General features: G+C 35.9%; 1 protein-coding gene across 2 annotated transcripts in view; it reads left to right on the top strand.

Annotated features, from left to right (window-relative positions):
- The first annotated feature begins 9,152 nt into the window (after positions 1-9,152).
- LOC100888148 (major facilitator superfamily domain-containing protein 4A) overlaps positions 9,153-26,998 on the top strand; it is a 92,826-nt gene continuing 74,980 nt past the window's right edge. The window contains exon 1 of one of the 2 annotated variants that reach the window (XM_030972813.1): positions 9,153-9,954. In XM_030972813.1, the coding sequence (XP_030828673.1) occupies positions 9,629-9,954 (326 nt within the window). In that variant the 5' untranslated portion in view covers positions 9,153-9,628. Of the gene's footprint in view, positions 9,955-23,963; positions 24,116-26,998 lie in introns of those variants that run through there. The other variant, XM_030972814.1, reaches the window with a different exon arrangement.

Here is a 26,998-nt window from a genome sequence, read left to right as displayed (position 1 = left end):
AAAAAAAGTCATTTGTATGCATTGATTTAACTCTGTTATCCTCTTTATTTCCAGCTTTTACTTGATGTTTATATCCCCTTAGTTACATACACCTGTCACACACACACTCACATACACACCCAGGCAAACTGTAGAAATAATGATGATGCGGTGATGTTGATGGTGATTGGCCTTTATTTCGTTTTCTAATAATAGAACTATATCACAGCTTTTTTGTAATAAAAAATAAAAACAATACCCGGTAACAATATTTAGCTCTAGAAAGAGATGTGATCTAGATTATATAATTGATCTATGGAAGTTGCTGATTTGATATAAAGAGGGTTATTGACGGACTATTTGGTTCCAAACACCAGCTTTTATATGGGTCACTTAATTAAACAGAAATAGATCCATGGCAGATGGAATATTTAGGACGAGGTGGGTTGTAAGATCAATGGCAAACTTTATATACTAGTAGGGTTGCACCGTGTGAGTGAGAGGAGGGAGGATTGGGGAGTCCTGTGTGTAGTCCTGAAAATCTTTCTTGAGAACTATATAGCGCCGGTTGGAGTGGATGGGTAGTATGAGTGGCTCGACGTTTCGAACAGGTTGACTTTCCGTCGTCAGGAGTGGGGACTAGATTACCGACAGTCCTTTTCGGAACTCCCCAATCCTCCCCTTTCTCCCACATAGTGCAACCTGAAGCCTACTGTATATCTACATCACCATGCAAGCCGATACTTATAAGCAGCATCATTTTTTTATGAAAGGCTTTAAAACAAATGATATCGTTTTGAAGAAAATCATTTCTTATACAAGGAGCCAATGCAAAGATTTAAAGGACAAGTCCACTCCAAAAATAACTTACTTTCAATAGAAGCAGAAAAATCAGACAAACAAATCAAAAAAAGTTTGAGCAAATCGGATAACTAATAAGAAAGTTATGGATGTTTGAAAAAGTATGCAAAACTATGGAACTATGAAAAACACAATACAAATTAGGAACTCACTCATCAGTCTGTGACGTCATGTTCTTACTATCCACTAGTTATTTTGTTTATATTGATAATATAAATTTCCTATTCACCCCCTAAGAATCTTATTTCTTCACACCAGCATCCAAGTTAGATTGATAGTAATGTTTTTGTGTGGATGCACTAATATAGAGTAATTTTATTCTCCCATTAAATCATGAAAAATGTGAATTTTGATAAACTATTTATATAAAAATCAATAATTATGAATATACAATATTTAGAAAATAGTATTAATTCTTCAAAATTCATAAAAGATTTTGTGAAATGTCATTCATGCAATATGATACAAATCATATAACCTTGGCAAAGGTAGGGTAGGTGTAGGGAATTGGAGACCGTTAAGCACATTTGCATAATTTACATAAACATGAAAAATGTGACACATACAAAAAGTTTTGTATTTTCTTCAGTAACTTCTTCTCTTTATTTGGTAACAAAATTGTGGTCATGGTGTAACTGATTAATAAGATAACAATGATTAATGACGTCATCACCAAAGGTCTCTCATTACCTACATGTGAAGGTAATAAGGGACAGTTACAAATCAAGACATTTAAAATACAATTTGAATGAAAATGGGATTGTTATAGTTAGTTCAAACACTTTTTGAAAGAGATACATGCAGCCAATGAACTTACTGTAATTTTGAAACGATTTTAAAACAATGTGTCCCAAAATATTTCTGTACAAGCATGTTAATTGACAATGCCATTGATTTTATCAATTTGCTTTCTCTTCTTCTTCTTCTTCTTCTTCTTCTGCCTCTCTTTCTTCCACTTCTTTTTCGTCTTCCTCTACTTCTTCTTTGTTCCCTTATTCACCTTCTCCTAATTATCATTATTATATTATTTTCTAATTACTCTTTATTCTATTTTTCTTTTCTTCTCAAATTCACTGTCCTTGTACGTCTCTAGAATCTCATACTATACTACACCGCTTTCGCCTCGTATAATACCTTTTAAATTCAGACCTACTATATTGTGTTACTCAGTTCGGGAGCCTATTCACATACAAGCTATACTTTGTATTTAGGCTCAATCCCCACATTTTACATTGTATTTTACCTTGCCTGTCTTATCTATATATTTCAAAATTTCGTCCTTATTTTCAGTACATTAAACTTGATTAAATTTTGTTTTGTTTGTTTTTGGTGTGAAATCTACTTTTGTACGCCTGTATGAAAAATACATTTTTAAAAAAGAATTTAAACTGTTTTTTAATGTAAAATGTGGAATAAGTAAACTTCAATTAACCCACCAGCATCGGATCATTGACTGTCCTCGGCATACTCGACATTCACAACCAACGACCCCTTGGACCTTGGACCACGTGTGCAAAAAAAAGTCTTCCTTGGAGAAGGAAGGCATCTGGATGATTATTCAGTGTGTTGGATGAGTTCCCTAGGTGTCTTTATAACCCTCTCTGGGAAAAGAGGGCCATAACACCAACATTCAGAATCGCACTACACGTTTAGTTTGGGTTGGGCTTCTTGATAAAGAACTCTACTGGTTCCCTTTTTCTCAACGTGTTTACTTCAAACTCTGCCTCAAATCAGTCGAAAATATACTGCTCTCGCTTTCATTTCTGACACAATAATTGTTCCTTACCCCACCCCGTACCCCTCACGTAATCTTCGTTCCAGAAAAGACGCTATTAGCTGCTTTGTCATTCCCTGATCTTATCTTCTTCCCGACAATCACTTTGTACCGCTTTTATAAAATTTGGAATAATGCCCCATATTCGAACAATATCAGATCTCTTCATATTTAAAAGACAATTAAAATTCCATCCACTTTCAGCAGAGCTAGTCTTTTGTAGTATTTGTCTGCCTGTGTGTTACATCATTTCGTTTGCACGTTTGGTATACTGCAGAATTAATTACCATGATTAGTATTGCAGGTGCTACGGCCCGAGGGTCTCAGTCATGTAGAAGTATACTGTAAGCATGCTTGTTTTATCAGACACCCCCTAAACGACGATTTCTTCTGAAGCCAAAATACACTCTAAATGAGGATTTCCAGCGCGTGTTTTTTCTCTTTTGTACGGATTATTTGGCGGGGAGAGAGAGAAGTGAACGGTCTCACGCTTACCCTAGTAAAAAATAAATAGGAAAAATATATTTTAAAATGGGGAAAAATAATTATTTTTTTTTTTTTTTAATCCTATTTTTTTCGTCCCCCAAAAATATATTTCAAATAGCATAGATTTGGAACAAAAAACAAAAAAAACGACGTTGTATTTTTATTCTTATTTTTTCATCGTCTTGACGATGCCCTTAGAATCAAAAACAGCTTTTATGTTTAGGCTTCCCGAAAGAAATTTCAATTGTTGTTAAGAATTTTTGGTTGCACTCTGTTGATTATGATGATGTGTTTGATCTTGTTTGCAATAACAAGTTTCAAGTTTCAAGTTTTATTTCAATTAAAATCCATAAAAAAACATATAAGATACAGATTATATACAATATAGAAAACACAGAACACACACAAAATGGAAACATGTCTAAAAATATACCGGAATTATACAAAGTTAATCAGCAATAGAAATGAATTGGGGAAACTGCAAATAAAACCATAAGGTTCTGTCGAGGCAGTCCCTGTTATTAAAAGATACATACAAGTTCCAACAATTGGCTATAAAAAATATAACAATAACAAAACAGTGTACAAAACATAGGAGACGTATTAACATGCAAATATTATTATAGATTTAAAAACAGATGAAGTATTTTTTAATTTTAGATTTAAAAGAGTTAAAGGTACTATGTCCCTTTTGCAGCCAACCTCAAATGCTGTATAACTTTGCAGGAATTATGAATATGTCATGAATGTCCTATCTGTGAAATTTAAACGTTAGCAGTGTCCTCATAGTCAAATTATGCAAGGAAATCCGTTTACTTGCTAGACTTCACTGTCAGACACTATTGAGTGACTGACTGGCTTTTTTTCTTCTTTGGTAATAACATACATGAAAAGAGTTGTAAAGGGTACATGAGCATTTGTCTACATCAATAACCCACTTCTTGTGATGGCCAAGATTAAACTGATTGAATCTTGGCGCAGCATAAAAAGTATGACCATTCGGTACAATAGTCTGAAAATCAAGACCATTACTTTTGGGCTCTATAGCCCTAAAGTCGATTTGACAACCAATAGTCGTTATTTTCCCACTTGAAGACATTTTCAAGCCCCACCTTTTTAAGGGAAGTTCTAAATTAGTATTATCTTTCAAATGCAGTTGGAATTTAACTTTTTCATTTTTTTGGCCTGCAAATGGGACATAGTACCTCTAAAGGGAGGCTTTACTACTTCAGCCAGAAGGGATTAGACCACACAGCGAGCCATCGAGGTCACTGTGACAGGTGGCTATCTCATTAACTCAGCTCTCATTTAACATAAGAAAAAGAGGATCATGGGGGAACAACAGGCACCGATTGGGGAAGTTTTCTATATAGAGGGAGCAAGTAGCTGCAAGTAGGACAGTGTACCTTTAAAGAAAGTAGTATCACGGATATTTCTGGGGAGAGAATTCCATATTTTCGGGCCAGTGTGCAGGGGCGGATCTAGCTTTTTGCTAAGGGGGGGGGGGGTTGACCAATAATGACGATGCGGAGCATCGTCCACGAGCCGCGAAGCGGCGAGCCGATTTTTTTTTAGGGGTGTTTATTTGAACCCCGTAAGTGATGTTTTCCTGGCATCTATTAACACAATGGAGACCATAAAAAGCAGTGCATGATAACGTCTTTTTAAATCAAGTAACAGTTAAATACACAGTTATATCCAGAGTTATCATGTGTTTGGTTAAGTTACCAGATGAGTTGAATATCTTTTCACAATATTTGCACTTGAAAGGGTTTCTCTCCAGCGTGCGTTCTTTTTTCTTTCTTTTTTTCTTTTTTTTTCTTCTTTTTTTTCCCCCTTTTTTTTTTTTTTTTTTTTGGGCCGCCCAAGGGGGGGGGTCTGTTTGCTTCCATATTGCTTGTCACTACACTCAGATCAGACTGATAAAAAAGTGAGCAACTTGAACAAGTAATCCAGGAAATGAGCAGCCCAGCTCAGCGTGCGTTGCCAGGTTAAATCTTCACAAAATCCCCACCCAAACGACACTTAAAATATCCCCAAAGTTGCCAAATTTTGACAGAAAATCCCCAAATTCGTTTTTCATAAAACTCAATATTATTTTCATTCCCAAATATTTATTTTTCATCCCCAAAGACTTCAACAATCCCCCAATTTTTTTTTTTTTTTTTTTAATGTGGGGATTTTGGGGATGAGAATCGGCAACGCTGGCCTAGCTTGTCACTTCGGCGGTGGCCCGTGTCCTCAAAAAAGCTGATGGGGGGGGGGGGGGGCAAGGGACTCTGTGACATTTGTTCGCCCAACCCCCCCCCCCTCCCCCCAAAAAGAAATAATAATAATAATAATAATAATAATAATAATAATAATAATAATAATAATGAATGAAATAAATACATAGAAATAGAATAAAATAAAATTACAAGTTTAAAAAAAAAGATAAGATTTTAAAAAATGGTCCCCGGATTTTTTTTTTTTTGGGGGGGTTGCAACCCCCCAACCCCCCCTCTAGATCCGCTTCTGGTGTGTCGAAAAGTAAATACAAAACTTGTTGATGGACATTTTCTAATAAAATAGTTATCAGGATTTCTGGTATTATAATTATGAACAGATTTTTTACATTTCATCATAGTGGTAAGATTAATCGGCAGTTTATTAGTTTTATGTTTAAAAACCATGAGTGATATACAATATTGATTCGATTGAAAAATATTTAAAAACTGTAGTTGTTGAAATAACGGTATTGAATGGGCATTGAAATCAGACATAAGACATATTCTTACTATACGCTTTTGTAATATATGCAGTCGTTGTAATCGCGTTGGGTATGTGTTACCCCATACAACATTACCATACATTAAATACGGTAAAACCATTGTATTATACAATAAAATCAAAATATTTTGTGGCAAGATATGACGTAATTTGCTGATGACACCAATATTTCTTGAAATTTTGTTTGAAATGGCAAGTATATGAGCATTCCAAGTTAAATTTTGGTCAATAATTACACATAAAAAGCTAGTTGATTGCACTCGTTTTATCGGAACATCATTCATCTTTATATGTAATGCATTCAACGAATCAGCTGAAATAATATTTTGCTTATAATGAAAATATATAAAATTAGATTTTTAGATCATGACATAAAATATTAATATCTTTATGAGAATAGAGGATATAATTGGTGTCAGCAGCAAAAAGGACAAATTTCAAAATGTTTGAACAATAATTTAAATTATGTACAATAAAAGACCTAAAATTGAGCCCCGAGGGATTCCACACGTGACTTCCATTGGGTCCGATAAATCATTGTTATATACAACTATTTGGTGTCGATTATTCAAATAATTCCCCCCCCCCCAAAAAAAAAAAAAAAAAAATATATATATATATATATGTATATTGTGTTCTGTAGAATCAAAGGCTTTGCACAATCTAAGAAGAGACCTACAGTGTGCAATTTATTACTTAAGGAAGATACTAAATAATCATGAACATCAATTAGAGCCATTTCAGTTGATACATTTTCGGTAAACCCATATTGGCAAGAATGTAATATTGCATTATTCAATAAAAAATGTATTCAAACGATTATATACAATTCGTTCTAAGATTTTTGAAAAAAGGTTAAAACTGATATTGGTCTGTAATAAATACTAAAATTATGAACATCATCTTTTTTGGATATTGGGTTGACTCTGGTTATTTTCATTTCAGATGGTATAATTCCTGTACATAAAGACATATTAAAAATATGAATAAGAGGATCTAAAATATAATTAATAACTTTTTTAATTACACATGGATTAAAATCATCTACTGCACAACTTTAAGTACTTTTTAATGATTGCACAATTGTAGTTATTTCATTTGCATTAACAGATTTTAGAAATAAAAATCTCTATAATTTACAATATTAGGAATTGTATTGCATATATTCAATCGAATATTAATTTAAAAAAAATCATTAAAAGAACTTGCAATATTATGTGGATCATAAATATTATGTCCATATACTATAAAATATGAAGGCAAAGTCTTCCTAAATTTACCAAGTATCTCATTTATTACAGACCATGTTTTTTTAATATTACCTTGAGTTTTCTTAAATGTATGTGCATAATATGCCTTGCGTGCCATTTCCAATAATTTACTTACCTTGTTGCGAGCTTTAAGATCAAACACAATGATGAAAATCTACTGGCCCATGCCAATAAGTTCTTTACAACAATAAACAAAATGAGGTGCTATTTGGTGTGGCGTACACATGGCAATCACATGGTAGATAAAATTATGATCATCAGTACTATGGGTCTAATAAATTAAAGAGAACTGAATTTGAACCCGGGCCATAGGCTAGCCCCCCCCCCCCCTCTCTTTCTCTTTCTTTTGTCATTGCCCTTCCTTTCCCTCGCTTATTTCCTTTTTGCCACGGAGTATGTACATGTAATGTGCAGGCGCGTGCACCCCCCATCATTTTTTCTTTCTTTTTGCCCGGGGGGGGGGGGATGTGCTCAGTAGGGAAAACAAAAAATGTATAACATTTGATTCCCCTCGGTTGACTCTTTGTTCGGATTATTTGGAGGGGAGAGATAGAAGTGAACGGTCTCACGCTTAACGACGTTGTATTATTATTCTTATTTGTTCCTCGTCTCTACGATGCCCTTAGAATCAAAAACAGCTTTTATTTTTAGGCTTCCCGAAAGAAATTTCAATTGTTGTTAAGAATTTTTGGTTGCACTCTGTTGCTTTTAATGTTGTGTTTGATCTTGTTTTCAATAACAAGATAAACACAATGATGAAAATCTACTGGGTGCATGCCAATAAGTTTTTTACAACAATAAACAAATGTGAGGTGCTATTCGGTGTGGCGTACACATGGCAATCGCATGGTAGATAAAATTATGATCATCAGTACTGCAAGGGTCAAATTAATTAAAGAGAACTGAATTTGAACCCGGGCCATATAGGCTACCCCCTCTCGTTCTCTCTCCCTCTTCATCGCCTTACTTTTCCCTCTCTTAGTCTGACCTCCCTGTGCATTTGTATGCCTCGATAATACAGAAAATAAACAATAAGATTCTTTCTCTTCCCCTCCTTCTTCCTAGTGACATGTAGTAGGAGAAACAATCTTTACAGATGGGGATTAGCAGACGACAGATACTGTCCCAAGTGCCATGTCATAGAGGACATAATGCATGTGTTTATCGAATGTGAAAAGAATATGAATTTCTTTGATTATATCAAACATGTTGTGAAGTACACTTTTAATATTGATTTTGTCATGGACATCTCCTGTTTACTTAAAGCTTATCTGCCGTAGTTTACAGGAGGGATTAGACCGCTCTGCAAGGTCACTGGACAGGTGGTTATCTCATCAACTCAGCTCTCAGTTAACATAAGAAAAAGAGGATCATGGGGGACCAATGGTCACCGATTAGGCATTGTTTGTTATAGAGGGCGCAAGTAGCTAACAGTAGTGCAGTTGGCCTTTAAGATTAATATTGACAGAGAGATAGACGTTGTAACAACGATCGCATTCTGGTGTATATACAAAATGTTTGTCACCTCCTTTCTTTCGCTTAGTTTCTTCCTCCTTTTTTCCTTCTCTTTGTTTTTTCTCGCCACCAGTAGGGGGCCGCGCCCGTTTCGGCCATCCCCTGGATCCGCTACTTCTGGGCTAAACTTGGTGCTTTTAGAAGAATCTGCACTAAAATACCCCTAATTGTCCCGACGTAGATGGCGGCTTTACAAAAAGCTCCATGTAGTTTGAGAGTGGGCGGATGGCGCCGCGGTTCAGCTCCAACTTTTACCTCGGAGTTGACAAATTAGTCTATATAATCAGTCTCTTACCACGACACATGGATACACTATTACAAAACTGGCAACTAATCTCCTAGATGAGTCAACTTGTCTTCATTCGAAGTAAAGGTCAAATATTCAAGATAATATCTTATTTTAGTTGCACTTTTTTTGGTGAGGACTTGCGTACTATTATGAAAAATTATTAGAAGAACTACATGTAGACTACTACATCATCTGGTATTTGCAGGAACCCACTGCGTGTAATGCATGTCTGATCACTGATTGTTGGTGGTTCGGCGGATAGGTTTGATCGCGGAGCGCCAGTATAGTCACGTCAATGATGCACTCATATACTGATCCTTGTGAATTATTTGCGGGTAGCAGCAGTAGGCCAATTTCACGGGTTAACGTCTATTAGCAATGAAAATGTTTCTTTGCTAACTTTCAACAAATGACACATGGAGTCATTACGAGAAGAGGCTTCTCTTTCACATGTCAACACATTTCCTTCACGACTGAAACAGAGATCGAGAGGTGGTTTTATTTCCGGGCTTTGGAAGTACCCGACGGCACACCTAGGTTATATGCTAACTTTTTCGCACCCTGTAGTTTCGGTAGACCTGCCTCTCTGTAGCCCGCTCTGAGTGAGTCGATCTCTTCAAACATTGAAGCAAGTCGCTTCTAGTTTTCCGTTTCTTGCAGAGTATCTTCGAATTTCACATCAACATGGCTAGTATTCAGGACCCCAATTCAAATGTGGAAAGGACGAATTATCAAGATGATTGGAGTGACGAAGAGAACGAAAGACCGAAAGGAGAAAATAAAGAAGTCAAACACACTGCCAAATCCCTTTTTCAGGACAATCTACTCAGTACAATCACATACTGCAGTGTTTTTGGAAGTTTTGGAATGTGTGTCGCGTTGCTTGGTCCGACATTGGAAGATTTAGGATGTCAAACGGGAAGTACCCTGATCGAGATGAGTTGGGCTTTTCTTGCTCAAGCTTTTAGTGTCCTCATTGGATCAATGGCGGGTGGATTTCTAGTAGACAGGTGAGTTTAAAGCGGGTTTAAAGTTCTTTAAACTACCGGTAAATAATTATTGTATCTTATAACAAAAAAGTCTCTTAAAAAAAAAGACACTCTTTATTGCTAGAAATGTTTAATATATACCACCAATTAATTAAGTAAAGCAAAATATATATCAAATTGAAGAAAATTAATACTCTACCAAGTACCAACATCAATTAAGATAAAGTTTTGATCATTCACTCTTAGATGGGCACATTAATTTAACTGTTAAAAGGTCTGATAAAGAACTTGCAAAAATAAAGCAAGTAGCCATTCACTCTTAGATGGGCACATTAATTTAACTGTCTGATAAAGAATTTGCAAAAATAAAGCAAGTAGCCATTCAAATTGTTCTGTAAGGAACAGTAAGACTTTCTTATTAAACAATGAAAACAAAGAATGAGAAACAACAAGGAGGATTGAGCTCTGGATGTTAACCATAATCTCAGGGCTGCATGGTTTTGACAAGTATGGTCAAGATGCCTCTCCTTTCATGTTTCACATGATTTTCTTTTTCATCATAAGATAATAATGCTCATCTACATTTTAATTGCAAGATGCCCCATTTTTGCAATGGTATGATTCCAATGGTATATAATCTTAAAAAGTACTATTTATGATGTTTATTTTAATATATGAAAGATAAATTTTATATTAGTTATTTTATTAGAAAATCTTAATTATAGATGGTCTGCACCTTTTTGTCCTTGCTGAGTATAAGTCCAAAGCAATAGTGGACCATGGCAAAAGAAAGTTTTTATAGTCCAAATTATTTTTTGTATTGGATGTGAAATAAACTGAACTTGAACTTGATATTATGGTCAGCAAGTTGACCATCAGAAATTTAGAATACAGAAAAAATCATAATGAAATAGACTGATTCTTAATTTTGTTTATACCGGTAGTCTGATTCAATCTGTTGCATTTCTCACATATTTGAAAAACAATGGGGAAAAACACCACAACCACCACATGACCACAACAACCAGAAGAAGGTTTACAATGTAATATACTAAGGCTCTGAACAAAGGTTGTCTCTCTTTATTCTGTGTAAACCTGTCTTTTTCTCTTCTTTGATAAATTAGTCAAATAAGCCTTTTCTAATAAAACCGGTCGAAACATAAATAAGTTCCTTTTTTTAAACAAGTTATCCTTCTTCCTTTTTTAGTACAGACCTCTAGATGTAAATAAGTCTTCTAGGCTTTTTCCCCTCACAGTATTAAATTTTATAATTTTATTCTTATCATAGATTCATCAATTTGTCATCAATTTACATCAAAGATATCAAGACTGTTTGAAGGGAATTAGAGAAAAAGAAGGAAAGGGAATGTAGGAGGGAAAGAGAGAGAGTGAGAGAGAGAGAGAGAGAGAGAGAGAGAGAGCGAGAGGGGGGAGAGCGAGAGGGGGGAGAGCGAGAGGGGAGAGCGAGAGAGTGGGGGAGAGAGAGTGAGAGAGAGAGAGAGAGAGGGAGAGAGAAGAATAAGGGAGAGAAAAAAGAAAGAAAGAGGGATAGAGAGAGGGAGAGAGAGAGAGAGAGAGAGAGGGTGTGAGCATTTTGGCAAATATTAATGTCAATTGTAGACAGAAAGAAAACACAGCATTAGGATAATAATATACAAGAAAGAACAGAAAAGGACTAGAAAGATTCTTGTAGAACAAATTTAGACTGCGTACAAATAAATGAAAGAAGGGAATGAATTAATGGGTGACAAGTGAGAAAAGAAATGTATAAAAGTTGGTTAATGAAACCCACAATTCATCCTTCAATCTAATAATATAATCTGTTATTATCCAATTGTCCTTATATATTTAATTGCTAAGATTATGTGTGCAAAACAACTTATTTATAGAAAAATGACAAACATGGTTTACATCTTAATGCGTTTAAAAGAAATTTGAGATACTTTAAACTCCTACATTGTAAATGTTTGTGAATTTGGATTATATAGAAAAATAAGCCAACTATAACATTGATAAAAAGTGGAAGTGTATATGGAAATTATGAGGTAAATCAAAACAGAAAGGAATATTAATTAGCATGACAACGATATGTGCATGTCCGCAACCAGAGCAAAATACTTTGAAGATCATATTGTTGTTCTTGATATACCGATACCGCCATACCGGTAAGGTGAAAGAGATTTTTATTAGTAGGCAGTTTTTCCAGATCCATGAGAAGGGTAAATGTCAAAAGGAGTTGATTATACATTTCACGGTTGAAATCATGAGTTGACATTTCAAGATCTTCATCATGGAGATCATGAATGATTGAGTTGACACAAAGAACCCATTCAGACTAGACAAAACATGTAATGAAACGTATAAAGAATCATCGTCAGGCTGATCATCATATTGCAAAAGCAGCATACACATACAAAAATGTCTTGAAACAAAAATACACAAGATCATAAAAAGAAACTTGTTTTGGGGGAGTGTTGAGTGTTGGCTGGCATAAGTTTAAGTGTCAGTTTATTTAATAGGATTGTTCGAGGATGCAAGATGACAAGTGACATATCAAGGTGCATCCCAGATAAGCGTCGCCCAGTGACACGTTTTTTGTACAATATGTCATTCACAGTAGAAAAGACCCTGATTCCTTGTAGGATGTACAAGGATGCTCAAACCACTGTTAGCTTTCGGTATACAGCATTTTGTTATGCTGTTATGCGACGTTCAGACTAAAATAATTGTCACCCACCGTATAGCTACATGTATGAGCTAAACTGTTTATAATTTTCAAATAGCCGTAATTATGTTAAAAATTTTGCTAGTCTCAACAGGAGTGTCCATTTGAAAAACAAAACGAAACAAAAAGCAGAGATAACACTTGCTGAGTTGGAAGCATGTAGTAAGGTACAAGGTTATATATATTGATTTGAGAGCGGTGGAAAGCTATGCTCCTATTGTGATTATGATAGGTCAATGTCATAGCTGTTTAATTCCCCCTTGTTTGGTTTCTTTGTCTAATTGCAAACTGATTTTCTTCGTGTCTGCACAATTGCTTAGTGAGCAGGGAGGATTTTCTCATTAGATTGGCAATATTTATCTTTCTTGTTACCATGGCAATTATGCAGCACTGTATCACTTCAAAGGAGAAGCCTGACTCAATATTAGTTTTGATAATAAATGTGACTGAAAACTGAAAGAAAAAGAGGAAAAGTTTGTGTTTTCTAATTTGTTATATACATGTAGATATACAGTGTAGATCAAACACGAATTGACAAATTCATGAAGCACATTTCTATTTTCTAGCATCTCTCTCATTTGCTTTGTACTAGAAAATTGTATAGTGCAATAATAAATAATTACCAAACAATGTAGATGGCTGGTGCATGTATAACTAAATATTCCTCTTACATGGCTTTTATATGACCTAGGGAAACTCCAGCCTGATATTAAGTCCCTTTTCCCCCATTATTATTAAAACCCCATTATTAAAAACCACCTTAGTATCAGAATGGACTTTCCCTTGATATCATGTAATGTAGGCACAGGCACTTGCCTCAAATTTTGTTTGAAAACAAAAATGACAAGCAAAAAGTACATTATGTTACAGGGGATGGGGTGCCCCTGGATACTCCATTGTTTTACACCTATCCTTTTTTAACTTGAAAATATGAGAAATAGAATAATTCTGCTTATTCAGAACAGCTGTTAGCCTGTTACCATTATGCATATATCCTTGTTTACTTGTTACTGTGTTTACATGTAGGTCCACCGCAGTTTGCCAGTGCTAAAATAAAACCTTTGTGTGTAGACATAATGGAGTGAATACAGGAATTTATAAATCAATAACTTGCTCAGATAATGGAGATCCCTGTTTAGGCATAAATGAAGTAAATTGTATACTGCATTCAATAGAGGCGTACACCTGTACATGTATATAGCGTTGTATTCATGTATTTCAGTCCAGTCTGGATGCTCGTTATTTTCCCACTTAAAGACATTTTCAAGCCCCCCTTTTTTAGGGAAGTTCTAAATTAGTATTATCTTTCAAATGCCGTTGGAATTTAACCTTTTCATTTTTTTCCCTGCAAATGGGACATACATGTACATGTACAGTAGTACCTTTAAAGGTTTACATGTAGATTTCATTATTATTTAAGTCAATGCTCCTCACTAAATTATTTGGAAGGGGGTCAGTGTGTACATCATGTCTCCAACTTCTAGCAAGTAGTCTGGATAAAGTTTAAGATTTAAAGATGTTACGAGACCTGTGATACATGTACCTGCCCAACATGGGTGTCGATCTGTAACTGATACATATTCATCAGGGGGGATGATCTATTCATTCATCCCCCCCCCCCTGATGAATAGGTATTACGTAAGGATCGACACCCATGCTGCCCAACCCCCCTCTCATGATAGAACAAATGCTACTTCTGAGCTGAAATTGCAGCCAATTTGAATACTGCTCTGTGTGCCCTGTCTTCTCCTTTCCCTCTGTTTATCAATTTCATCTTTGTACTCCTCTTTTCAAAGTACCTACTGTACTTGTAGCATCCTTAAGATGTAAGACCAATTAAGTGATGGTTGTATAAAGTGCTTCTACATTCTTGTGAGAGTTGTAGCAGCTGAGGTCCTCATCAAGTTTCCAGACCAACATATATAGAAATCACTGCCCTTTGTGTTAAGCTACTTTGTGTATCATCACCATAGTCATCATTCTTTCCTTGTCATTTTGTCAACCAGATTTCCAATGGTGATCTTTATATGTCATTCTTGTGGCTTAACTGTATAAAATGATATGAGTTAATGCCCTTCTGGCTACAAACGGATGATGCGTGCAACACCAGTGAAAAAATTGTTACAGGTATTTCCCTGTATTTAAAGTTTTGTCAAGACACTGAAAGTTTGTTTTTGCTGCTTTTTGTCTGAGTACCACCTCAACTCAAGTATTACCCTCCTTGAACTCCGATAGATGGCTGAACGTCTCTTAATAAGGATTATAAGCTGTAATCATTCATTTAATGCCCTTTTGGCATGTAATGTCTTTCAGGAGAATTTAATTCAATTCAATTCAATTCAAGGTTTATTAAAAACAAACATGTGTTGCAGCCCAATTAATGGCTGAATTGGTCATGTGTACAATTAAAAGACTCATTGCATATTTCAAACATAAAATACAGTTACAATTGATTTGTCAATATCAGTATTGAAATATATATGGTTAATATGATAAGATTGCTTGGGCGGCAAAAATAAGAAAACAGAATATAACATGAAGTCAGAATAACGGAGAGGAGAAACATGAAGAAAAGAAGTAACAGAGGAAGTTGTAAAGATGCATGTACATCTACAAGTTGCATACATGTATTTTTAAAGAGTCATTAAAACAATATACGAATATAAAAAAAAGAAAAGAACATATTCCTTTTATAACATTGTTGACGTTTGATATTGCAAGTATTTGTACAGGTATATCGTAGGAAACATTATTAAGTCTTAATTCTTTGGTGTCTTTGGAGCATTTAAGTCTTTCAAGTATTGGTTTGATACATTCTTTATGTGCGCGGATGATAACTGGTATCTGTTGCTGGTCATTAAGCGTTTCTTGAATAGACTCTGTTAGAACACTGTATATTTCTTCTTTCTCTTCTTCTTCCTTGTCCTTTTTGTCCCACGATGAGTTTTCCGGTGTCTAGCAACTCCCAAGTTCTGTATTGTATTCCACAAATCTTGGTCGATTTTTTTTTTCTGGTTGTAGAAGCATTATGCTTGTCGCAAATGTAAGCTAGTCTTTGTTTGATGTTGATGTTGTTGTTGTTGTTCATCTTGTTCATGTATGCCAGGGGGCGGGCCTTGGTGTATTGCAAGGTTCTGGAATCATCAAAATGATAAGAAATATGGCCAAGTCTTGGTAAAGTTACAAACACTGAACACAGAGAGATGTATATGGGACTACACAAACAAGTGGCGTAAAAATCCTAACCCCAAGTTTTACAATGTTACATGACATATTTAGAATATGAAGGCACTTGAACTTTGAAGAGCCATGCTTTTCAGGGAACATATCTTTTCTGATGTTCTTCCACACCCATAATAAGAATGATAAAACTCACAAATTATTTTTCACCTCTTCCCAGAACTCAACCTTCTCTTTAAAGGCCCACTGCACTACTTGCAGCTACTTGCGCCCTCTATATAACAAACAATGCCTAATCGGTGACCATTGCTCCCCCATGATCCTCTTTTTCTTATGTTAACTGAGAGCTGAGTTGATGAGATAACCAACTGTCCAGTGACCTTGCAGGGCAGTCTAATCCCTCCTATAAACTACGGCAGATAAGCTTTAAGTAGGCCATCATCAATCCAGAAACTAGTTTTTCCAAGAAGAAGAGTGAACAGGCACAGCGGAGCACCCCAATTACCGTGCGATCGACTCTCGTCCAGTAAACATCATTTGCATAAAATCAACAATTGTGTACCGATCGATGCGAAAAAAAGTAAACAAATTTCGAAGACAAATTCTTCATTAATGTGATGAATATCACCAATCAAAGCTACTAAATCGAGTATTTAATAAATTTGCAAGACACTCGTGTGTATAAAAAGAGTTATTGATGCACAGAAAATGTGAAATTTAAGGGATAGTTTTGACGAACAAAAACGAAAAAAATGAGATACAAAATCACCGTAAAATTCACCATTTCTTTTAGAGCGAGAAAGAATTGCCTCGTATGAACAGAAAGAAAATTTAATAATCTCAATCCTTGTGAAATATCTCTTTTCATAGTTGCTTGATAGGGTCGTCTCAGAGAAAAACATACCCCAATGTCCGAATCTCATCGAACAAAAATAATCCTTCGTTGTCGCAAAATTGTTAGACCAGTCCCATACATTCAAATGTGTGTCATGTCTGAACCTCGCGTGTGCGTTGGCTATACATGTCTTGCCAGCCGACTGCACACGTGCACGCTAATGGCTCAGCTGTTTCGATCTGGCATGCACTGGGCCTAAGACGCATGCGCAGTACATCGCTGAGATCGATGACGTCATGTTCAATGAGTTCGCTGACTACAACTTTTAAAAATGAAGCCCCATGAAAAAGAACGTTATAACCAAAAAAAATACAGCGGAGAAGCGAAAATTTCGCCCATGTATGGATTTAACCCTAATGAATATTCATACCAAGTCTCTACTTCGTGCATTGCTTGATAGGGTCATCGCATTATAAAGTAGACGTCGTGTTTTTCGAGGGGCGAAGCTCAAAACACATTAATATCTCGAGTTTTATTCCATGGAATTTCGTATTTATTTCACTGACATAAAATTCATAATAATTTTAGTTAGTATGGAAAGTTTCATAGCGATATTGGCAGTAATAAAGGCGCAACGCGAATTTTAAGATTTGACATTCTAGCACACACATGTTCGGATTCACGCAGATGTCCGTTGGTTATTCAAATAGAACGGGCCGCTAATGATATGCAAATTGGGGTGCTCCGCTGTGCCTGTGAATAGGCTGAAGTAAACTCCCAGTCAAGAAAGCAATCAGATTAAGAATTCAAGGTACTTTAAATATACCACTACATACATGTAATAGTATGGCAGCATCAATTTGAAGTGATAAACTACACTACAATTCAACACTAGATTCCAGCATAAATGGTCCAGTTCCATGATAATTCACTATAAAACTGGTATCATAACTGATCACAATAGTCAACGCATTACAACAAACTGGACAAATCAACTGAGCTCTCTGACGGGCAACCTGACATGTAGGTGCACACATTACAGAAGCTGTAATATTTCTTATAAAGCCCCCTTTGCACTCATCGTGTTGGTTACATGTTTATCAGGAAAAGCTGTAATCATTCTCCAAATGCTCTTTTGGCACATAATGTCTCTTAAGATAAGCTGTATCATGCTTCTCAATACCTTTCTTGCTCTTATTGTGCTGCTTAAATGGAAATTCAACCTTGAAAGCAAACTCATGTAGAAGAAAGCAGAACAAAATCAAAGAAGCATGCTGGTGAAAGTTTGGATGAAATCAGAAAAAGAATGAAAAAGTTATGCATTTTTGAAAGTTGCAGTCACTTAAGGTATGAAATCGGACATACTATTACATGTAGTGGTATATATTTAAAGTACCTTGCACTCTTACCAAAAAATCTGATTAGCTGCTTTCTTTACTTGGAGTTTACTTAAAGGTAAAGACCAGTATTTCGAAAAATGAAATGGAAGCTCTCATTACCAATCATGTGAAAGAATATGTTTTGACTAATACATGATGATACAAATTTTGCCAGGAAACCGCCTACTAATTGATATATTTGGTAAATTAGTTTATCTATTGGTGTGTGAGAGATAAACGCATGTGTCGCGCATGTGTGCGTATAGTCCCATATACATCTTTCTGTGTACAGTGCTTGTAACTTTACGAAGACTGGGCCAAATTTCTTATCATTTTGATGATTCCAGAACCTTGCAGTACACACCAATACTTATATGCTAGATAATCAACCTTTTCTGGTCCATTCCACAACGTTTCTTTCGCAATCGCATGACCATAACTGGCCTTTAGCTTTAAGCCTATTCACTTGGAAAAATCACAGAGTGTCTGGATTGACAATTAATGGCCTACTTAAAAGGATTATCTTTTGTTGTGTTCTGCATCCTTTCGTCATTCTCTTTGTGATTTGCACCACTCTTCAGGTCCAATATTTGAAAGTTGCAGTCACTAAAGGTAAGGAGCTCTTCAAAGTGGCTATATTGGTATATGTCTGTGATGTAGTGGCAGACAACTTCCCCACTGGTTCCAACACACAAAATGACCAACATTTCAAAAACAAAACAATTAAGATTCAATGCCCTTTTTGCTCTCATCATGTTGTTTAAGGTCTCTCTGGCTAAGCTGTAATCATTCTCTTAATGCCCTTCTGGCACTCAGATCGGTTTAATGTCTCTCAAGAGAAGCTGTAATCCCTTACCAAACGTGAATGTATTCCTGTTGTATTCGAAGACATGTATCTGAATACAACCAACCACTTATTCTGTATGAAAATTAGTGGTTTGAATACACATGATTGTATTCAAACCACTTGTAATAGTATTCCTTTGTATTCCTATAAGCCGAAATATGTAAATGAGGAATACAAACAAGTATTCAAACCACTAGTATGCAAATTAAAAGACGAATACTAGCTACAAATTAGTATTCGAACCACATATTTAGTATTCCTGTCAGCTCAAATTATTCGAACCACTTTGTTAGTATTCCTTTGTATTCCTATAGGCCGAAATATTTAAATGAGGAATACAAACAAGTATTCGTACTACTAGTATGCAAATTAGAAGATGAATACTAGCTACAAATTAGTATTCTGACCACTTGTCATCTGAAATATGCAATGCTGGAATTAGTATTCCGACCAACACTAAAATCCCACAATGCAGCAGAATTATACCCCAATAATAATCACCTCATACAACATACAAATTGCAGTGTAGACCCTACATAACATACCAATTAACAGTCATCAACTACAGTACGTGTATATTTCTGCTGTATTTTTAAATTGACATACAGGCCTACACTGTTTCACCCGAAGTACTAGGATGTTCATGCTAGATATTAACTCTTATTTCAGTGCGTGCTGTTTAGCAGTTTTAATAGTGCTTTCTGAAAACAAACTGGTGTCAAAATCTGCGATATTGCTTGATAAGTATTAATTAGCCCATGTTCATATAATGTATCATGACTTATATAGCACACTTTATACAACTTCACAATGTAGGTTCAAATGCATAAAAATACATCAAGTCTATAGACAATTAAACCCCCTTGTGTAATATTGGTCCTATACATGTAGACAACTGGTCCTGGACCAGCTTTGAGGGAACAGACCTTCGATCCTGTACGTGACTCAACCAAAAGGAATGAAGTTACCACGGACCACTGTTTCAGTATTTGGTCTACCAGTATCATCATGCACATAGGTCTACTCAAAAGTTAGACATTTCTAGACTTAGATCCAGGGTCCACATGTAGAAATTGGACTTAGGCCTATAGATCTATTATCTAGATCTACTTAGGCTACTTGTATAATTATGTTAAACACATCCTAACTGAGCCCAATTCGAAACATTATAGGCTATGTCTTAGGTAATTAACCTGTTAGGTCTAGAGTCTAGACCTAGTCCTTTTAGACTAGGACATAGAGTCTAATCTAGTTTTCACTCCACAATCAGATCAATTAAGTCCAGCAATTAGTCCTGGATCTACTTGCACGGTCCACTCATTTCTAATCGCAACGTGACGCGCTCTGAGCGGCTCAGTTCCAAAACCAAAACCAAACTGCAGTGCTATACTGTTCTGGTCCTGGTCAAGCCTCTAGGCTCTCGTCCTGGTGATCTAGGCTCTGGTCATGGCGAGCCTCTATAGGCTCTGCATGGTTCTGCCTCTGCATCAGTTCTGGTCCTGAATGTAACTGTAGGGCTCGATCTGACAGTCAATACATTGTGTGCCCGTCGGTCATACTCCTAATGCCCCACATAATACAGTCCACAGGTGACACATGCAGATTTACTCAACTGGCTGTGATTGTCAGCAGTTCAAAAACGCTGCTTGAATCCAAGGTCATGCAAGATTTTTGCTGGCTCAATGTAATTTGCAGTTTAATAGTAATAAATATGGCAATCCTTTTGACCGCTGCCACCATGTTAAATGACCAGATCTACAGATCAATAAGATCATTGCTGGAGACACTGTTCATGTATAAGTGGCCATCTTGGAAGTGCTTTATTCTGGTATTCCTCCGCCAATCACAGCCTCATTACGCACATCAATGAACTATTGGTGTTGTTAATATAGTACCACAACAAACATCAGATTTTTAGTATTCAAATTGGAGGAATACTAATAATCAAAGACTCAATTCTACTAGTATTCAAACCAACTGCAGGTTTTGAATATTAGTATTTTCATGGAAAATGTTTGTATATTCAGAATAGCCTACTAATGATCGAAGACTAAAATTCCTTTGTATGGATTTTAGTATTCGAACCACAACAATTTGAATACTTAAATTGATTTTAGTGGTTGTGACAATCAGATTTTTAGTATTCAATTTGGAGGAATACTTATAATCAAAGACTCAATTCTACTAGTATTCAAACCAACCAGTTTTGAATACTAGTACATTCAGAATACTAATAATCGAAGACTAACATTCCTTATAATGGATTTTAGTATTCAAAGCACAACAATTTGAATACTTAAATTGATTTTAGTGGTTCTGACAATGAGATTTTTAGTATTCAAATTGGAGGAATACATGCAACCACTAAAATACCACTTATTTTGTATTCTGAATATTAAGCGAATATATTCAGAAGACTTATTTTGTATTCCTGTTTGGTAAGGGATGCCCTTCTTTAACTAGTACTTTATTGGGTGTCTCCCTAGACAAGCTGCAATGATTTTGACACAATGTTTGTCAAAACACATCTGCATCCCACACACGCCTCGGGAGTGATCCAGCGAAAAGAACGGAGGAAGAGAGAGAAGAAATTGTGACCCGCAAAATTTGTTATTCCGTCTCCCAGCCTGAAGGGAATGTGATATAGCAAGGGAAGTAATTATCAGCCTTTTGAAAGAGTGAGAGAAAATTGAACGCTGACGTGAGATGAATATTTGTTGGGCTTTCTAAGGACAAGTCTCACTGGGTTATCCGCTCAAGATCTGACACCTCACGGAAAGACGTGAGGAAAACTGGGTTTGCAGAGATGAGGCAATCTGTTACCATAGCAACGCATCACCTCCGGGTAGTCCTCTCCTCTCTTCCGTTTTTCTCCATTTCTTTGTTTTTTTCTTCTGGACTTTGGTCCTTAAGAGTTGGGTGGGGCAGAGGAGTGGGTAGCAACTTGGATCAGGATATTGGTTCCAAAGGCTCTCTAAGAAGATAATTTCAGCATTCAAATAGATATTTGTGCATCACAGAGCTCATATGTGCAGAAATTGATTCATTGTGGAGAGTCTGTGAAATCAAATTGAAAAATGTGACACTTTTATGTATTACAAACTCATGCAGATTGAAAAAAAAAGAAGAATTGGATGAGAAGTACGTGTTTGTAATAAGGTCCTTTTCTTTAAAAATATATGAGATCCTCCCACACCCGCCACCCACTCAGTAAACAGATCCCCTCTTGTGCACACATTTATGGTTCAGTTTTGGATCTAAACCTTTTCAACTAATATATTTCATATTAAATTCATGTGAAATTGTTATTTGCACAAAGCAAAAGTTCATTGTTATGTGGCATGTGCTTCCTCTTTTCATGTTATTTTTTTCTCCAAAGAATGACTTGCTGGCAGAATAATCTCTCAGGAAAAATGAATGATGAACTCTTCCTGTTTTTCCTCAAATTAAATTTCAAGTGAACAAGCAACCTATATATGTTTACCAGGTTGGAACATATGTCACAGTATGTGAATCCATATTTTGTATTCATCTGACAGAATATTGGAGCTCTTAACTCATATCGTTCCGCCTGCTTGCATTTTGCGTATGTATACTATTGTGCCTATAATATTTGACTTTTTGCCAAAATAAACAGTTTGGAATGTACTTATTGCACACTTATCTCACTGCAATATTATAAGAGCAAATATTGTTTCAAGATAATCAAATATACAGTCATCCAGTACCTAAAAGCAAAGTTTATCCAAGAGTGACAAAGCTTTGTGTTTGTGCTATCAGCTTTAAGCATTGAGTTGAAGTGTGGTCTGTGTACAATGTACAAACATGTAAATGTAGAGTTGTTGCATTTTACATTTCGGTGTGCCTTTGATCATATATAAATAACCAATTCCAGATTCTCCATACTGCCCCAATTGTCTTCTAGCTCATTTAAACATACCTTAATTAGAATCATGCCTTAGAATAATAAATTTGAAATAACACTGTAGTCATCAAATAAATTAAACTCTTAGGTGTAGTTGATAATGGTTGATGATGTTATGCCTAACTTGGACTTAACAAGATAGATATCTATATTAACCATAATTAGTAATTTATGTAGGACCTTTATACAGTTTCTAGATGAAGATCCTATAGTTATACATGAAATATAATGATTGTAGTGTTCAGAACATTATTATGCCGGGAGGGAGAGGTACGCAGAGCTAGTTGGATTGATGGGTTTCAAATTGCCCTTAATTGTGCCTGCTCGCGTGCGCGCGCAAAATGAAGGGGAAAGACGAAATGGGATTGGTTTTCATCTTTGTGGGACTATTCTCCATGTAATCAGATTAGCAGCGATCATGCCAGGCTGCAGACGTGTAACATGATCTCTATTTTCAGGGATTTATTGGATTCTGTGATGTTTATAGCGATAAGAGATCCCCATTAAAGGTATTACACTTGTCCTATTTGCAGCCAACCACACATTCTGTAGAACTTTGCATGAATTATGAATATGTCACATATGTCCTATCTGTGAGATCTAAACGTTAGCAATGTCCTAATATTGAATTATGAATATGTCACATATGTCCTATCTGTGGATCTAAACGTTAGCAATGTCCTAGTTAGTATTCAAATTATGCAAGGAAACCTGTTTACTTGCTAGACTTTTCTGTCTGACACTATTGAGTGACTGACTAATTTTTTTCTTCTTCTTTTGTGATAACATTAAGCTGTAAAGGGTACATGAGTATTTTTCTACGTCAATAACCCATTTCTTGTGGTCAAAATTAAACTGATTGAATCTTTGGGCAGCACAAAACATACAATCTTTCGGTACAAGGGTCTGAAAATACGACTATTATTAAAATGATTGCAATCACTAAAGTCGATTTGACAACTAATGCTCTCTTTTACCACTCAAAGACATTTTCAAGCCCTTTCGACTTCAGGGAAGTTCTAAATTAGTATTATCTTTCAAATGCAGTTGGAATGTAACCTTTTCATTATTTTGGCCTGCAAATGGGACATACACCTATAGTACCTTTAAAGACATTGTAATTGACTGACAGTGACATTGCTACCACGTACTGCTGTAATGTATATATTTTCAGTTGCGTCACCGTTCGGTGAAGGCGTACATAGAGGGACTTTCGGTTCCTGTACTCAAGCATCATCACGTGGCGTCATGCAGTTGGTGATGCATTATGGGACATGGCTGTCAACACATTGTGAGCAACAGATTACAGTACATGTATATGCATGGGTTTAAAGTAGTTTCAGCAGAATACTCTGCCTCTAATGTAGCTTATGCAGGATAGGGGACACATCAAATATTGTAGAAATGTTAATAACATGATTTCCCTTGATGATCCGTGAGATGTAAACATCTGTAAAGAGCAAGAAGGGAGTTGACTTACTAAAATAGAGTAATACCCTTTTCTAACTGGCCTGATTTTCATCGGATGCATCCGGACGCATCTGATGAAACGGCCAGTATGAAAGCAACAGAGGAGAAAAAGGCGATTAAATAGCCGATGAAAAGAAGAGAAATAGGCGATTAAATTCTCCTGCTCAAGAGCAGGAGAAATTCTCATTCTATCGAAGCGACACCAATAAAACAGCCACTGTGAAAGCGTTCGGGAGAAAAAGGCGATTAAAATGGTCAAAGGTCGCGCTTTATCGTAACCAGCTGTGTTTGTTGACTTATGGTTGAACATGCTGCATGCTAGCTAGATGGAGCGCGGGCTTAATAATTACGCAATAATTCTTCACTCTTGGCAAGGGCCCGCCACAGCGAGTGAATTTCACCGGCGGTATGAAAGCGACAGGGGGAAAACTGCGGTTTCACCTTTGTTTAACTTGGAATAATTCGCCTTCTTCACAACTTTCCTACAGTTTTTACTAATCCAATATTATCAATCTTGTGGACTACTGTATGCCAGTCTACTGGGATGTTCCTGTTTAAAAATCTTGAAACCTAGCCTTGTTGAATTTTGCACATGCCGTAGTTCAGGCAACATGCATGCCATGTACGGTATGTCAGCCCCGTTTGCCAGTACACTGACGGGGTAAACTTTTACACACGATTTAAACAAAAACTATTTTCTTAAAGGGGAATTCCACCCTAATATCAAGTTGAATTTAGTAGAAATAGAGTAGTGAGAGGAACAGGTCAGTGAAATTTTAAGCAAAATCTGATTAAAAATAAGAAAGTTGTGATTTTTTTAAGTTGTGATCAATCAAACCCAAATTGGCAACTCTGTGACGTCTCCGGCGAGGTCCCCTCTTATTTGCTCTGTACTATTAAAAACAAATCCGAAATCATTTTCAATCATACATTGATCATAAAAATGATTATTGGAAAGGAGTTTTCACCTTTTCATACAACTCCTGTACGAAACAAATCAATACCGTCATCAATAACTACGATAATGAAATTTCCTGTATAGTGAGCTAATAGGGACTTTTAGATTTGCACAACGACAACGTGGATTGCTAGGATCGACGTCCTTTTAATGCACTGCCTTGAATGGACGTCACACGTATCAGTCCCCGCAAATCTAAAAGTCCCTATTAGGAGAGGACCTCGTGACAGAGTTGCCAAATTTGGGTTTCATTGATGATGACAACTTTTAAAAGGTCACAACTTTCCCATCTTTAATTGGATATTGCTCAAACTTTCACTTCTCTGTTTCTCTCGTTTTTCTGCTTTTTCAGACCAGATTATTATCGTGCAGGGTCACCTGATGTTGAAGTAATAATTTTGCCATAATGAAGGGGTTTGTTTTTAATTATTTTGCTCGCTCGCTTCACTCACTCGTGAAAGTTATTAACAGGATCGTTGATTTTCAGCAATCGAGCCTCAGCCCACCCCCCCCCCCCCCCCCGCCAATGAAAATGTGCCCATGATTTCAGTGCACCCAATCGCAAATTTTCGTATGGAACAGTACATGTATATCTTTTCATGATTTTGGTAGAAAAGTGTGAAATCCAATTTCACGTCTTTTCGGCATTATTTATGTACATTTGCAAAACCTCAAGATGTAATTCACAACCCTTTTTACACGTTATGAAAACTCAACGTTAAACTTTTGAGCTAAATAAAAGTTTCAAAAACGTACTCACTCAGGCCCATCAAATAATGAACAAACTGAGTATTGTTCATTTTGAAAAGATATACACAATGTACTGTTATGGGTAAAATGCATAGGAAATCGCGGTGTTTTTTTTTTTAGGATAAAAAAAATGCCAAAAATATACCCTAAGTTTATTGTTTGCGCCGAGCGCCATAATACCTATTATGCCACAGTCGAGTGAGAATTTTGAGAGAATTACCACAGTGAAAACATATTTCTGTTAAAAAGAAAACGTTTTAAACATGTTTCTGTTAAAAAGAAAACGTTTTAAACATGTTTCTGTTAAAAAGAAAACGTTTTAAATATGTTTCTGTTAAAAAGAAAACGTTTTAAACCATAAAAACGTTTTAAACAATCGAAAAAAGGTTTTGAAATAAAAGCATGGTCCCTGTTGTTGTTTTAATAAAAGAACATTTATTATCACAAGTTCACAACCCTTCTCAAATGTAATGTTTTGGACAGCATTACATAACGTCACAAAAACGTCATTTACATCGACCAATAGTTCGGGGCTACACCTCTTCATGATCTTCCCATTATTACAGAAGTTCCAGCAGAAAAGATATCACAAAAAAATCGACAACCGGTACAAACACGCTTTGTACCGATAGAATTATTTGTTTTTTAAAAAAAATCTGACGCAGTGCACATCAACATTATATAATTTTTCTAAATTCTCCATAATTTGTTAGCGTAATAAATGGATCAAATTTGTAAAATACTGATAGGTGGGCGATTTTAAGGAGTATCATTGGCACAGAAACATATTCTTTTGGCATTGGAAAAATCACGTCCCTACAATAATAAGTATACGGCATTTCCCAAATAAAGTGCATAACATCGTGACATGTGGACTAGGACATCAATCCGAATTCGTTAATTAAGTGAATTTACATTAAGTAAAATAGAATAAAATAATTCTGTGACATGGAACAGTCATATAAAGGAAATGTTTGAAAGAAAGAAATTAACAAA

Source organism: Strongylocentrotus purpuratus, unplaced genomic scaffold, assembly GCF_000002235.5.
Source record: "Strongylocentrotus purpuratus isolate Spur 01 unplaced genomic scaffold, Spur_5.0 spur5_scaffold_6, whole genome shotgun sequence".
Classification (NCBI taxonomy): Eukaryota; Metazoa; Echinodermata; class Echinoidea; order Camarodonta; family Strongylocentrotidae; genus Strongylocentrotus; species Strongylocentrotus purpuratus.
The sequence above is the reverse complement of the archived record's forward strand: the minus strand, read 5'-3'. Positions and strand labels throughout refer to the sequence as shown.